Source organism: Takifugu rubripes, chromosome 21 (genome assembly GCF_901000725.2).
Source record: "Takifugu rubripes chromosome 21, fTakRub1.2, whole genome shotgun sequence".
Taxonomy (NCBI): Eukaryota; Metazoa; Chordata; class Actinopteri; order Tetraodontiformes; family Tetraodontidae; genus Takifugu; species Takifugu rubripes.
The window spans coordinates 11,070,014-11,083,853 of record NC_042305.1 but is presented as its reverse complement, the minus strand read 5'-3'; the positions used below and the strand labels follow the sequence as shown (position 1 = coordinate 11,083,853).

Below are 13,840 nucleotides of genomic sequence, written 5' to 3'. Positions count from 1 at the left end.
GATTTGGGGTGCCAAGTTTAGGGAAAGTCAGGTCAGGGATGAAAAAATGTGACAACGTTACTGTCTGTTCTGCTTAGCAACAGACGCACATATGTCTGTTGATGGTCATTGTAGAATACATGCAAACACATTGATTTGTAGGAAATAATGGACAGTGAGAGTAACATTTTTATGTGGTGAAATTTAAATGAGCTTTATAATGTCAAATATTTGTCATTTTTCTTTTCAAGGTAAAACCAAATCTTATTCTGAGTATAATCAATAGTATGCAGGTACACACGTTCAACAATATTTCAAGTATAAATAATAGGGGCATTAAAAACAAGAATTATTCTAACTCGTAGCCAATTATTATTTCTCTCTTCTTTTTTTTAAAAATTGCAGCATCATTTATTCTTTGAATATGTTCAGGCCATATTTATAAAAACGACTAAGACCAGTGCCCTAATAAGGAACAATATTCTTATAAATCATTTACTTTCTTTTTTCCCGGTGCTTAATGTCCAAAATATTTCTGGATTTTACTCAGTTTTTTTGTTTGTTTTTTGCTATTTCATATATTAGTGTGATGGTTGCCACACATTTGTCAATTAATACTGCAAAAACAAAAACTCTGCTACTAGAACTACACGTTTTCCTGCTAAGTAAGGATTTCACATCTGGACAGACCCGAGTGTCAAAAATCCAGAGTGTTCTTGAACCTTCTTCTACGTCTGACTTGCACACGTTTATCCATTTAATCAAAGCACTTTCGTTACTCACCGGTTTAAAATAATTAAAAGAAATTTAATATGTACATAAAAGCCTAATCAAATCATTATACTAACAATAATGGCAGATTTGATTATATTTTAATAGTTTGCCCAGTTGGTTATAATAGTGATTTAGAGCAATCGAAAATGTTTCGAAAGTGCGTTTGCCTTCAAAAAACTTATAAACACCAGCGGCTCTTGAGCTGCGGCACGTCTATATTGCATTGTTCTCCCTTTCGGGATATAAAAAGACATTTTAATTTAAAGAATGGATGGCAATTTTATTATAACGGCAGCTCCACACCTTATAGTCTGTGACAAGCCTTTGAGCAAAGCGGTTATTGCATTTATAGCCCATAACATCTTCTCAAGCTAGTTAGCATGCTACTGTGACTTTATCCTTCTCACGAAGAACAGGATATTTCTATGGCTACAGATAATTGGGTAAAGAATGGTAAGAAAAAGTTATATGCATATTAACGTTAAATGTTGGCTTTATGATAGACATTGATTTATCCTGCAGCACGACCCCGAGAGACATCCGAATTGAGATTATGTTAATATTTCCTTCTTACATTTGCACTTTTAACTCGTTCAGAATGTTGGTCCTAGGTGATCCATCAGAAATAGTTAGTGTAATGCTTCTGTGCCTTGTTCAATATAATACAACCAGTGTATAAACATATAATTGTTAGCACATAATTTACCTTGAGCTTGTTGTTTACCAGATTCTTGGCAGGTAGGTGACAAATGTCTGGTTCATGACCCAAAAGATGGCACCTTGCAAGAAGCCACCATTCAGAGACTCAGCACCTCTCATGATGAAGATACCATGGCATGGGTTGTCTTAAGCAATCAGAGAAACGATGAACAAGAGGAGGAGGTTGTGCCTGTCTCTAAAATCATAAGAGCAGGCTTGAATCACTGGACTCAGGAGAAACCCGTGTTTTCAAGCAGCATCACAGACCCACAGTCCTGTGTGGCCCTAGAGCTGAATGATGCTGATGGAGATAAAGTCCCCTATACTATCAACAGATACCTGAGGAATTACCAGCGAGAAGGGGTCAGGTTCATTTACAATAACTACATTCGTTCCAGTGGTTGTATCCTAGGGGATGATATGGGCCTAGGAAAAACTGTACAGGTAAAAAGCACATCAGCTGCTAGACATTTTTTGTCTTTTATTTCAATGACTTTATTTTGTGTTTGTCTCTCTCACTGTTGTTCTCTACCACTTAGGTCATTGCTTTTCTTTCAGCTGTGCTGCATAAAACAGGCACATGGGTGGATGTCCAGAAAAACAGGCCTCAGTTCCTGCAAAGTCAGTTTACCTCGTGGCAGAATCCGCCAAATAAAGCAAGTATTAAAATATCCTACTTGCATAAAGAAGACACACTTGTCACAATATATAGAGCTTTTTGTCCAGATCCAGCCACTAAGTGAGTGACCTGCTCTAGGTGTTTCTCATTGTGGCCCCACTATCTGTTCTGTATAACTGGAAAGATGAACTGGACACGTGGGGCCACTTTCAGAGCGTGGTGGTCCATGGGTTGAAGAAAGAAGAGGAATTTGCTCGCATCAGGAAGGGACGGACTGAGATTGCTCTTACTACCTATGAGACACTCCGGCTGTGTCTTGATGAGTTTAATGCGTAAGATATGGTTTCATTTTAATTTCAAAACACCATCAGTGCCCAACCCTAAACCGTTTCCTTAAAGGGGCGCTTCTCTCTCTCTCTCCTTTATCAATAAGTAACAATAATCAAGAAGAAATGTGAATTTTCTTATGTTTTCTTTTGAATGTTTTGATGATAACACTTTGTCGTCCATACAGCATTGACTGGTCTGCTGTGGTTGTTGATGAGGCCCACAGGATCAAAAACCCGAATTCACAGATCACTCAGGCCATGAAAGATCTGAAGTGTGAGGTCAGAATTTTCATTATGAAATCAGCCTTTTATGTGAGAATTTAAATAATTTTAATGTGGATTTAATGATAACAAAGAACTCAGTTGTGACCATTCAAATCCATACTTTTTTACAAATTCATCTAAATACATAATTATCCCAAATGGTTAGATTTTGAAATTTGACTTCTTTCCATTTTCATCAGGTCAGAATTGGCCTCACTGGCACAATCTTCCAGAACAACCTTGAAGAGCTGTGGTGTGTCATGGACTGGTATGAAGTAGCATGTCATTTAGTACGTTTGGGTTCAGATGCCTCCTGCTCGGCAACTGACTTATTATCAAACATGATTTAAATTCTATTTAGGGCCATACCTGGTTGCCTTGGCAGCCTGGGACTGTTCAAGACTCATTATTCATACCTGATTGAGCAAGCACAAAGGCACAGTGCAACCAAACGTGCTCTAGCTACAGGAAGGAAGACTGCCAAGGCCCTGGCCAGGAAGATTTCCCACTGGTTCCTCAGAAGAACTAAAGCTCTAATCAAAGAACAGTTGCCCAAAAAAGATGACAGGGTATTTCCGTATTTAATTAATTCAACATTTCTTATTGTTGGTTATTCATTATTAGATATTCTTTCCTTGGTGCATTCCGACAAGGGTTATTGGTGTGAGAAATACTGTGGTATTTTCTTCTAGGTGGTCTTTTGCTCCCTGACAGAATTTCAGCAGATGGTCTATCAGACAGTGTTGGACACTGAGGATGTGACGTTACTCCTGAGGGCTTCAGAGAAATGCAGTTGTCAAAGTGGACGCGCCCGCAGAAGCTGCTGCTACAGCGTCAGTTCACCCTGTTAGCTTTTTATTGAGCTTCCTTAATGACACAATGTGAAGTGTAGTAGTGTTAAGAAAATGTTTTGATTAGATCACCTCCAATTAGGCTGTGATAGGAGAGATTTTTAATATACTTTGTATGACTTGGCCTTTTTTATGTCTAATCACTATTTCTTACTTTTTAATTCATGTAACTTTATGTTGTTTTTCCCCCTCTTTTTCCATATTCTAATTGTATTTTCTTTCATTACAGACAAACTCAGAAGGTTTGAAAGTGAAGCATCTCTACTTTATTTACTTGGCTATATTAAGGAAAGTCTCCAACAATGTAGCCCTACTTAAGTCCACTGCAGGTACCAGCAAGTCTCAGGTAAGAATATGGTGACCAAAAACAGCTTTTATATATTTGCTACTAAAACCAGGACCGTTATTTGACTGTTCAAGTGCTGACTTGATTTGAAATATACATATTTTTTTTACATACAACATGCATTTTTTTTGTAGGAAAAATATGTGGGTGCCATTTGTTCAAAGGTATTCCAGAAGTTTCCAGATTTTGTTCGTAGATGCAAAGATGAATCCTTTGAGGCTTTGTCAGACCCAATGTACAGTGGAAAGATGAAGGTATGGTTTAGGATCTCTGTCATTGACGCAATATTTGTTGTGCTCTTGTGGATTAATTATGCCAAATAATCACTTTCCTCCTTAAGGTTTTGGAGAAGCTGCTGAAATATTACCTGCAAAGAAGAGATAAAGTGCTTCTTTTTTCTCTGTCAACCAAGGTGAGTGTTTTTAAAGCAATTCAGGCTAAAGTGACCTTCAAGTCATTGATCTGCGGACATTTCATGACCATATGTGTTGAACCAGCTGCTAGATGTGTTGGAGAGCTACTGTATGGCACAGGGGCTGGACTACAGCAGGCTGGATGGAACCACCAAAGCCAAAGACCGAGTCCAAATTGTCAAGGAATTCAACAGCTCCTCTCACGTGAATCTCTGCCTGGTGTCCACCATGTTAGTTAAAGAAAAAAATAGAGATGTTTTTATTGTAATTCATATATTGTGATGTTTTTTGCTTTTAAAAATACTTTTTGCATTATTTAATATTTTGTGTCCTATTATATTTTGTTTTCCTGCGATCTACACAAACGCCCTTTGCATAATCAGGGCAGGTGGACTTGGTCTGAACTTTGTGGGAGCCAATGTAGTGGTGCTGTTTGACCCCACCTGGAATCCATCCAGTGATCTACAAGCTATTGACAGGTAGCTTTTGACCTTTTCAACTCTAAAATTTAGTCACATTTTAGGCACGTTAAAGTCCTGAGGGATTTGATTCAGTATTCGTGCATTTTCTTGAACCACACCAGTTACGTTGATTGAAGGTTAAATCTTTTAACACAACATCACCTGGGAAGTTGGGGGTGAAGAGATTTATATAATATTTTTTATTTATTACAGAGAGAATGCTAATGCCTTATGCACTAGCACACTTTTTCCTTTTAGGGCCGAGAATGTATCGGCATTGTTAAATAATTCTTTATTAATCAGAGTTGATATGGTGAAGAGACATTGGTGTTTCTCCACAGGGCTTATCGCATCGGCCAGTGCAGGGATGTGACTGTTCTTAGACTCATTTCACTGGGGACTGTAGAGGAGATTATCTACCTTAGACAGCTTTACAAACAGGTATGTCCAAACTAATAGTCACGGTTGCATCCTGATACACAATCTGCACCTGATATGCACCTCTCTCTTATTGTACCATTTATAGCCTGAACAACGGTTACAAAGGTTTAAATTGTGTGCTCTCTGACCTATTTTGGTTTCTTTTCCGTCTTTCAGCAGTTGCAGTGCACGGTCTTGGGTAAGGAGAGTTCACGGAGGTACTTTGAAGCAGTGCACGGCAACTTCAAAGGGGAGCTGTTTGGGATCAAAAACCTCTTCAGGCTGCAGACCCAAGGAACCTGTCTCACCCAGAAGATCTTAGAGGTTAGAATACCCAAAAGCGATGTTTTGTTTTTGTTTAAGTTACATTTTAAAGGATTGTCTCTTTAACTCACATAAAAAGACAGTCGCAATTATGCTGCATTTCCTTGGAATGTAGTCTTATATGGTCATGTAAGCTACTACTTGCACTAAACTGGAATGTCACAATGTATTACATGTTCTTCCTGACAGCGTGAAGGACGTTTGGAGGCTGGAATCACAACCACCAGCGTGTACACAGGCGAAGGGCCGACAGAGGAGGGAGTTAGCGTGAGTACTATTGCCCTTCTTGGGGACCCAGAACACAAGGCACACATCTTTCCCATCCCTCAATCTGTCTTCTTTCCCAGGCAGCCCACTCATCCCTCGATTCCCATGTGAAAGAAGGGGTACCTCAAACCCTCTCATGTGTCAGTCAACCAGCTCGTATAAGTTAATTTCTCTGTTTGCTTCAACATTCTTAATTCCATTTTTGGCATTTAATAGCAGTTTATTGTTTCTTACTTTGTGCCAAAGTTATGTGTGCCCCATTTATGAGGAAAAACAACTGCCACCAAATATTCTTATTTTTAATGGAACACAGACAGAGCTGGTTTTCTTTGACATTCACATTATACAGGCATTTGGTGTATAGATTTACAGTAGACAGTATCATTATCATCAGAAACTCCAGTCTATATCCTTACACTTGAATTCCATCAACGTTTGTCCAGAGCTCCAGTGTTTGAGACGTACCAGAACTTTAGACTGGTTGTAGGGAAGTTTTGATGTTTTGTTCAGACTTCATTCCATTAGAACTGAACTGGCCCATCAACTATCAAGTATGAAATATTCTTTAAAAGCGGCAAACCCCAAGTGTAATTTAAATGTCTTGGCTTGTAAATCTTTTTTTTTTTTTTTACTAAACTTTGAATCTTAACTGGTGGAGCTTCTTTGTTTGCTGCTTTTGCTCTGATGCGGTGAGAAACAGCTGGACATAATTACTTGCTTGTCTTAATGGAAGCTTCAGACCACACCGAAGCTGGTTCTCTGCTCCTCTCTTATTTATTTACACATAGATAGAACATTCAGTAAGATCTTTCTTCCAGCCGTGCTTCCTCCTCCAGTCCGCCCATATTCCCTCAAAAGCACAGAGCAGAACATTGGATGACTTGATACTGCTGAGGTCCAGCAATGCGAGAACAATTATTGTTCTCATTCCTGACTGTTCATATGTATTTATATTTATGTGTCCTATTCATATTTTTTATGTTTTATTGTGTACATCTGTTTTGGAATGCATATTGAAGGCTCACACAGCTTTGTGTACGGAAAAAGGTTTGAAAAACAGTTTAGACATATAGTGTTGTTAATATGTATCAGATCCTCAAACCACCCAGAAGGCCACATTTTCTATCTAAATCGGTTCCATCTTCAGCTGTTTGCAGTTTGTTTATTTTCATTTCAGGGATCTGGGAATTCTAGAGTCAGACCAGATGATAAACCAGCAAATGAGAGGCGAGAAGCATTACAGGTCCCCGAAGGAGTGTTAGACTTCAGCAGTGGGAGTGAGGAGGATGAGTGTGAGTTTCTGAAGAATGCTGTGGATACCAAGAGGGGTGGGCATGCTGCCACTGAACCAATGAGTCTCCTACAGCATGGATTCTCTAAGCTACTAGAGAGGGTTAATGGCAAGGCCGAGCTAATAGAAGATGAGAGTTGTCCAAGTAGAGATGAGAGCTCTGAGGAAGACCTTGAGGATCAAGGGAAGACTGCCTCCTCCATCCCCTGTAACCCAGACAATCACGCAAGATGTCCAAAATTACAAAGAAAAACAGCTGACATCTCCAGTAGTTCAGACAGTGGAGGCAGAAATGAGGGCAGAAATGACAAGACGAGACATCATTGGAAAAGATGGACAAAAGAGGGAAGGACTGGAGGTGAGGAGGGTGAAAAGAAATCCTCACCCAACAATAGCAGACAAGGTGACTTCAGCAGGCCCGTCCAGAAATCATACCATGCTGAGGTGTACTCAGATGAATCTGAGGATTTGGACACAGAAATCACGACCAGGCAGAAAGAGAGCACATCAGGCAGTAAGCAAAGGGCAGACTGTAACAAAAAGAGACAACATGTCAGCATCAAGGACAGATCAAAATCCTCTGAAGACGTAGAGATGTTCACATCCTCAGAAGAAGAGCACACTCCTTCAAAGAAAGGCAAACGTGCTCGATGCCATGTCACATCCGTACAGACTAAAAAATCTGGTCCGAGTTCCAAATGTCAGCCCTCGCCAACATCAGGGAGGAGAGCGGGAGCTATCGACAGCGTGCTAGGTCAGGTTCAATCCTATAATTATTTTGGAACTTTCACAAACTGAGTGTCCTTGTCAATGGGTTTGTGTTGTTGTTTAAAGGGCGTGTGCAAGAGGTGAAGTATACGCACTCTAATCAGCGTGTGGTGGGCGGCAGCAGAGCAGAGGAGCTGATCAGCAGAGCTGCAGAACGGGATGTGTTTGAGCGCAAGATGCACTCTCAGCTCCCAGCCAATCACCTCCTAGACAACGCTGAGGTCCGTATGCCGCTGTTTTCCTGCCTGTTGAAATGACTTGGACATCAACTGAAGTGACTTTACCAACCCAAAATTCAAACAATCACTCAAATTTAAGTGATTATTTCCTGCCTGAAAAATAAAGAAGGGACACTCATTTGTTTTTATAATAACAGTCTTTCCAAACATAAAATAAAACTCTTTCTTCAGCAGACCTCTGTCCTGCTTAACTTAAGTGGTGAGAAATAACAGAAAACAATTGAAAGCAGAGCATGTCTGTAATGCTGCAGTTAGTGCAATTAGAAAAATGCTAACAGAAGTCCTCTTAGAAACATGCTGAGTCACAGCAAACAGGCTACAGAAACAGTGCGACATCAGACTGAACTGTGAACTGATATTTTTTTGCAAGCAACAGTCCCAGGACTAATGACATGAGCCGGATATATCATTCATTAATTCTATTGACATCTTATATTTTATGTTTGATTCTCATGATTACTCAGGATGAAGCACTCCTGTGTCAGCTCAATACGGGGGCGTTTCCCTTTATTTCTAAAAATGGGATGACTCCATTTTTCAAGAGAGGGTGGCAACCATAGTCAGGCTGCGCATCTCTGTCCCACACCGGTTCAGCAACAGCCTGCACTGTTTCGCCAATTTTACCGAGTAGTTAGAACGAAGAGTTGGATCTGTTTATAGCTTTGCACATCATGTGTTGTATTTTGAAAGATATACATCAGATGGGCAGGTAGTATGTTAGTACAGCATACTGATGAGAGGTAACAGAAGCCCAGACACCGATATCAGTATTCTCTTCTGTAAATCTTGATTGTAGCAGAGCCTGTCAGCGAGCCCAGCCAATCGGCCCTGCCCTTCAGCTGTTAGATCGCAGAAGCCCAGTGCAGACCATCCAGTAATCTTCACCAAAACCAGTGTGCACCATACCAGACACACCACCTTCATCGTTGGAGAGACCCCACAAGCCATACGCAGGTAGGGCAAGTGAAAAAACAACCGGGACATGAGATGGACTGAATAGATGGTTGGGCATGAAAGGTTGAAGTGGTGACCAGCAGGAACATTAAAAAAATGTTTAAACTGTAATAAAAGAGTTTTTGAGAAGAGGAAAGGGCTGAAAATAATGTGCGGTTTGAAGTCGGCATGTTCGCTTCAAAGGAATTCCTTGAAATTGTAGAGAGACGGTTCAAAAATCGCCACAAATATGATGTCTAGCACCCCCACCTGGGCCTTTGTGTGCGTGTGTTCAGCGAGACCACCGCTGAGATTTCCCTTCCACCTATTTCCCAGGACCGTGCCAAAGATTACCTCGTTATGTTCATGCCTGACAGTGCAGGAGTTTTCTCCTTCACAACCGCAGACCTCCTGAGACTAACCAAAAATGATCGCCTCAGGACTTCCAAACCCACACTGACGCACACACGCGCAGCCTCAGAAGAATGCACACACACACAGACACACACACACAAGTACACACCTCTGTCCCATAATATCGCCTCCGCCCACTGCCATCCAAAATACTCATATAGACACACAGACACCTTTTGTGGTACTAATCTCACTTTCCAAAGGGAAGCCTGTTTCTGCCCCCCATGGCTGAAGTTATATTGACGTCCCCTTAATTAACCTCACTGTTGTAATGATTTAAGTCCACAGGCATGTCACGTTTTACTGCCATCACTTTTAATTTATTGTTTTTCCACTGAAACCCACAAATGTTAGTAACACCATCATAACACGGCTCTACCACCAGCGACCTGTGGTCAGAGCAAAAGCTTTAAAACCTGCCTACAGGGTGAAGAAAACCACCCCCTGCTCTATACGTAGACTAACGCTAATCCTAAACCACAACTTGTTGAATAACGTCGCATCGCATATATAAATTAAAGTGTCTAAATACACAAGATGCGCCGTCTTATTTTTGGGATGTTTTCTTTCCTGTGTATTTTTCACATTTGTTAGGCAGCAGCTCGAGGAAATGGCGGTGAAATTCCAATTCCCCTCGGTGCGCCAGTTTGCTGCGGAGCTTCTCCGAAGAGACCCGGGGCAGAGGGTGACTTGGCTGAGGCAGTATTACACGTCTCTGGACCGTCCCGGCCTGTCTACAGTCACAGACAACTTCCCGCAACCTGACTCAACGCGGAGCACCTCCTCTACATCCACAATAATAGCTGCTATGGAAACTCACGCAGACACCAGAACCTTACAAAACTGTTGTCAGTTAGCCCAGAGAACTCCTAAATACACTCGGAGGAATCCTAAATCCAGGCCTGGAACCCCACAAAACAGTGTTACTTCATCACAGAAAAAGCCCAGAAAACCACAAACTGGTGCTGAGGAACCCCATAAAAGTGAAAAAGTCTCCCGCAAGAACAGTCTAGGTGCTCCGAGTGATGTTCCTAGTGTGCAGTCAGAGTGTCAGGAAGAGATGGTCTGCAGGACCAGAGAACACAGGAGGACAAAGAGAGCCAGTGTTTCTGGTTCTGGAGCTTCCAGGGCGGGCGGCGGCGTTGGCTCGGATCAGGCCAGCAGCAGTGGTCTGGGGTCTGCGGAGGCAGACAGAGACGGCCGTTCTTCTGCGGACCTCAGCCATGACACGTCCGCCATGTTGTCCAAACCCACAGCACAGGAACATCGGCAAGAGCCAAAATCATCGACCGGGACCAGTGAAAATGTTCAAGGCCAAAGGGAAAATGTTCAGAGCCCTAACACCCCCAGGCAGAACACACCTACCTCCCTTCACAGTTCCTTCCTCACTGACCTGATAGGAGACACCTCCATCCTTGACGATTTACTAAAACCCAAGTCAAGAAGCGCCCAACGGACCCCCACCTGCTCATCAGTAAGGTATCCGGCGACACCGACCCCCGGAAGGAATTTCAGCACAGACTCGAAAACCGAGCAGACCCGATCAAAAGGCAGTCGCAAAGACTTCTGGGACATCCTCAGCGAGGGTAACGAAGAGAGTATTAACAGACTAACGGACCCAGCAGAGGTGAGGAGGGTTTGTATCAACACTAACTTTGCAGCTGGAAGCAGGTCTGGAGAAACGGAGGGCAAAAGTCTCTGGAAGACTAATGAGAAGTTCCTGTGGAAGAAATAATGTCACTTTTAGATTAATTTTAGTTTTGTCTATTATTTAAACGACTGTTACAAAGCTTCATTTTCTTGAATTTTAAAATCCTGCCTATTGTTTTTTTACGATTTGATCCATTTTTGAGGGGTTTGTTGAAATCAGTGCATAATGTGATGGCAATGTGGGGGGAGGGGGAAGAATTAAAAAGGATGTTTTTGAAATATTCAGTAAAAACATCTCAGTCCCTGACACTCCTCTCCCGCTCCACACGAGCGCATACAGTATGCTGCGGGTTGAGTTGACCTCGCTCACCGTTCGGCACAAACTCCACTAAAGTGCCCTGAAATCAAAACTATTGTTCAGACTTAAATCATCCTCATCCTCACACGCACAGACACAACTCGATCTCAAACCGACATTTTCTTGACGTTTTCCCGATCCCCAAATATGTGGAGCAGAAAAAAGGTCTTTTGGAGCGTGGGACCTCTTTCTGCTGTCGCCCAGAGGAGAGCTGCCGTGTGCAAGCGTTGTTTTGTCAAGCACAAATGTAAAGGTGCTGATAGCCATCAAATGTGGAAAAAAACGAGGTGGCGTGCAGCTCAGGAAGTGTACGCGGACCCACTGGGTGGGGGATCTCAACCGAGACCACACACATCACACCATTTCAGCCCGAAGTTGACAAAAGCCAACAAACTCCTGCCAAACCCGTTTTTCAGCCATGTTGGTGGACGATGTTAGCTTAGCATTAGCATCGGCTGGCGTTCTGACATATCTCAGATTATCCTTTACACAACCTCCTGTGTCCGTAGCACTATTGGAGTGTCAGATAGTGGTGTTTTATTACATATTGGGGAATTTTTCCATAGTGTGAGCTGTACCGCGGTGTTTTTCCACCTCACCCATCAGTGTCTTGTCTCCTCATGTCAAGGTCTGGATGAGACGTGTGTTTAGGTTTCCAGTCACTTTAACCTGGGTGTCTGTTTGAGTCTTTTATAAACCACACATCCAGGCAGAGCGGCAGGCAGGCGGCTCTGGCGATGCTGGTTTATTTGCAGAGATCAAACTGTGACACCTGATTTGATTTGATGAGGCGAAGGCCGTGAATGAGCGCCGACCCCCGTTGACCCAGGTCCCGAGTCATTTACGGCTCAGGTTTCCGTTCGGTCAATCTGCAAAGCGTTAAGGACTCGCTGATTAAGATGAATTTGTGAGTCTGTTGACTCTGCTGGACCAAGTACGTACTGGCAATCGGCAGTGGATCACATTTGGAGCTCCGATTGTCTTTTAGCTAGACTTTGCTGGGACTTTTATGGCTCTGGAGCGCCAGGCCCGGCCGGGCTGCTGCTGATGTCACCTTTGTAAGAGGCCGAGCTGGTGAATTCCTACAACTGCAGAACTCTTTGCTGCTCAACTCTTGGAACTGAAATGTTGATTTTTACATTTTTTCTTTTTTTTTTGCACTCGGCACCTTCCCCACAGCTCCGTGCGATACCTTCAGCATCCAGTGGGATTCCAGGGCCCAGACAGACTTGTCCTCTCTGGTCTGACGTCATTCCTATGGGATGGAGGGACCGTCGTCCCGGTACAAAAGGAATGGAAACTTGCGTGCTTCCCTGTGGGGTAAATATTGACAGAGCGGATATGTAAACGTACAAAAGCAAAGGCCTCTCCTGAGCTGCAGCGACTCGTCTGTTGCGCTGCCAAGGTCCTGTGCGTCACTGGATCCATTGTTTACCGTACGGAGGTCTCGGTAAGCAGGCGACGGCCTCCCTGCCCCAGCTGCAGCTCCTCTGCTGTTTACGTTTGCTCGGTCCTTTGCCTTGAAGTGAGGCTACATAAGCAAAGGCCGGGCCACATGTGAGCGCGGGGCTGCCGGAGAACTGGCCCACTCTTTCTTTTACCCTTTTTGATCCCTCTCAGCCTCCAGATTTCTTTTGGTCACCTCGCTTTAAAATGAGATTTATCTCAAAAAATGTTCAAACCCTCCCCGACGTCTGAGGGAATTATTGAGCTCTGAATATAAAGGTATAGAATTTTTACTGTTTTTTAAACTCCAGTGCCAATACTGGAAAATTATAGGAGGTGCAGGTTTTGTGTATTGTGTGTCTGAAGGTTGTGGTCTTGACCTTGGCTCCTGGGTGGGCTGTGGCGGCTGCGGGTTCCACTTGGCTCATCTCTGGACCCTCGTGTTTACTAAAACAACAAGCGAGCAGTGTCCACGGAGGAGAGAGGAGTCACGCAGGGAGCATCATCAGAAGCAAGCCCTCTTCTCCTTTTCTTTCCCCCAGCTCAAACACACACAGAGTCCCGACCACCCACACACACACGCCACCGCGGCTCGCTGACACGAGAACGACTCGCCTTTCACCCCTTCCTCAATGAATCTTTCATCTGCTCGAGGCATCAGACACGTCGAAGCTGGCCCGACTTCATATCTGTGCTATAATGTGATCCAGGGATGGTAAAATCGTTCCTCCACCGTGCATGTTGATGCTCCTGCTAGCCTGTTATTATGCAGTAATAAAGTACCATTTGATAAAACACCGTTTGATGTTGGAGACACTTTGAAAATTGAAGATTAAAAGCTGGCAAAAATGAATTTTAGCTCACCTCAGGCGAAGAATATCCCCAGCCTTCATCAGCTGTTGTAAAAATGAACGTATTGTGTTCATATAGCAGTTGTTTGTGTGTGTGTGTGTGTTGTGGGGAGATGTAGACAACACATAACCTTGAAATATGTG

The 13,840-nt window shown here is 43.0% G+C and overlaps 1 protein-coding gene across 2 annotated transcripts; it reads left to right on the top strand.

Annotated features, from left to right (window-relative positions):
* The first annotated feature begins 930 nt into the window (after window positions 1-930).
* Window positions 931-13,640, top strand: ercc6l2 (excision repair cross-complementation group 6-like 2). Of its 2 annotated transcripts, none has more exons than XM_029829697.1 (20): window positions 931-1,206; window positions 1,481-1,896; window positions 1,992-2,108; window positions 2,210-2,403; window positions 2,586-2,679; window positions 2,865-2,932; window positions 3,026-3,233; window positions 3,357-3,497; window positions 3,745-3,861; window positions 3,996-4,115; window positions 4,202-4,273; window positions 4,359-4,504; window positions 4,658-4,753; window positions 5,077-5,176; window positions 5,333-5,479; window positions 5,669-5,746; window positions 6,924-7,791; window positions 7,872-8,026; window positions 8,844-8,998; window positions 9,986-13,640. In XM_029829697.1, exons 1-20 carry the CDS (start codon window positions 1,179-1,181, stop codon window positions 11,124-11,126), a joined length of 4,461 nt encoding a protein of 1,486 aa, XP_029685557.1. In that variant the 5' UTR covers window positions 931-1,178; the 3' UTR covers window positions 11,127-13,640. The 2 variants fall into 2 exon arrangements, with proteins under 2 accessions (XP_029685557.1, XP_011613896.2); XM_011615594.2 differs by having other exon boundaries at window positions 8,841-8,998.
* Window positions 13,641-13,840: the final 200 nt, after the last annotated feature.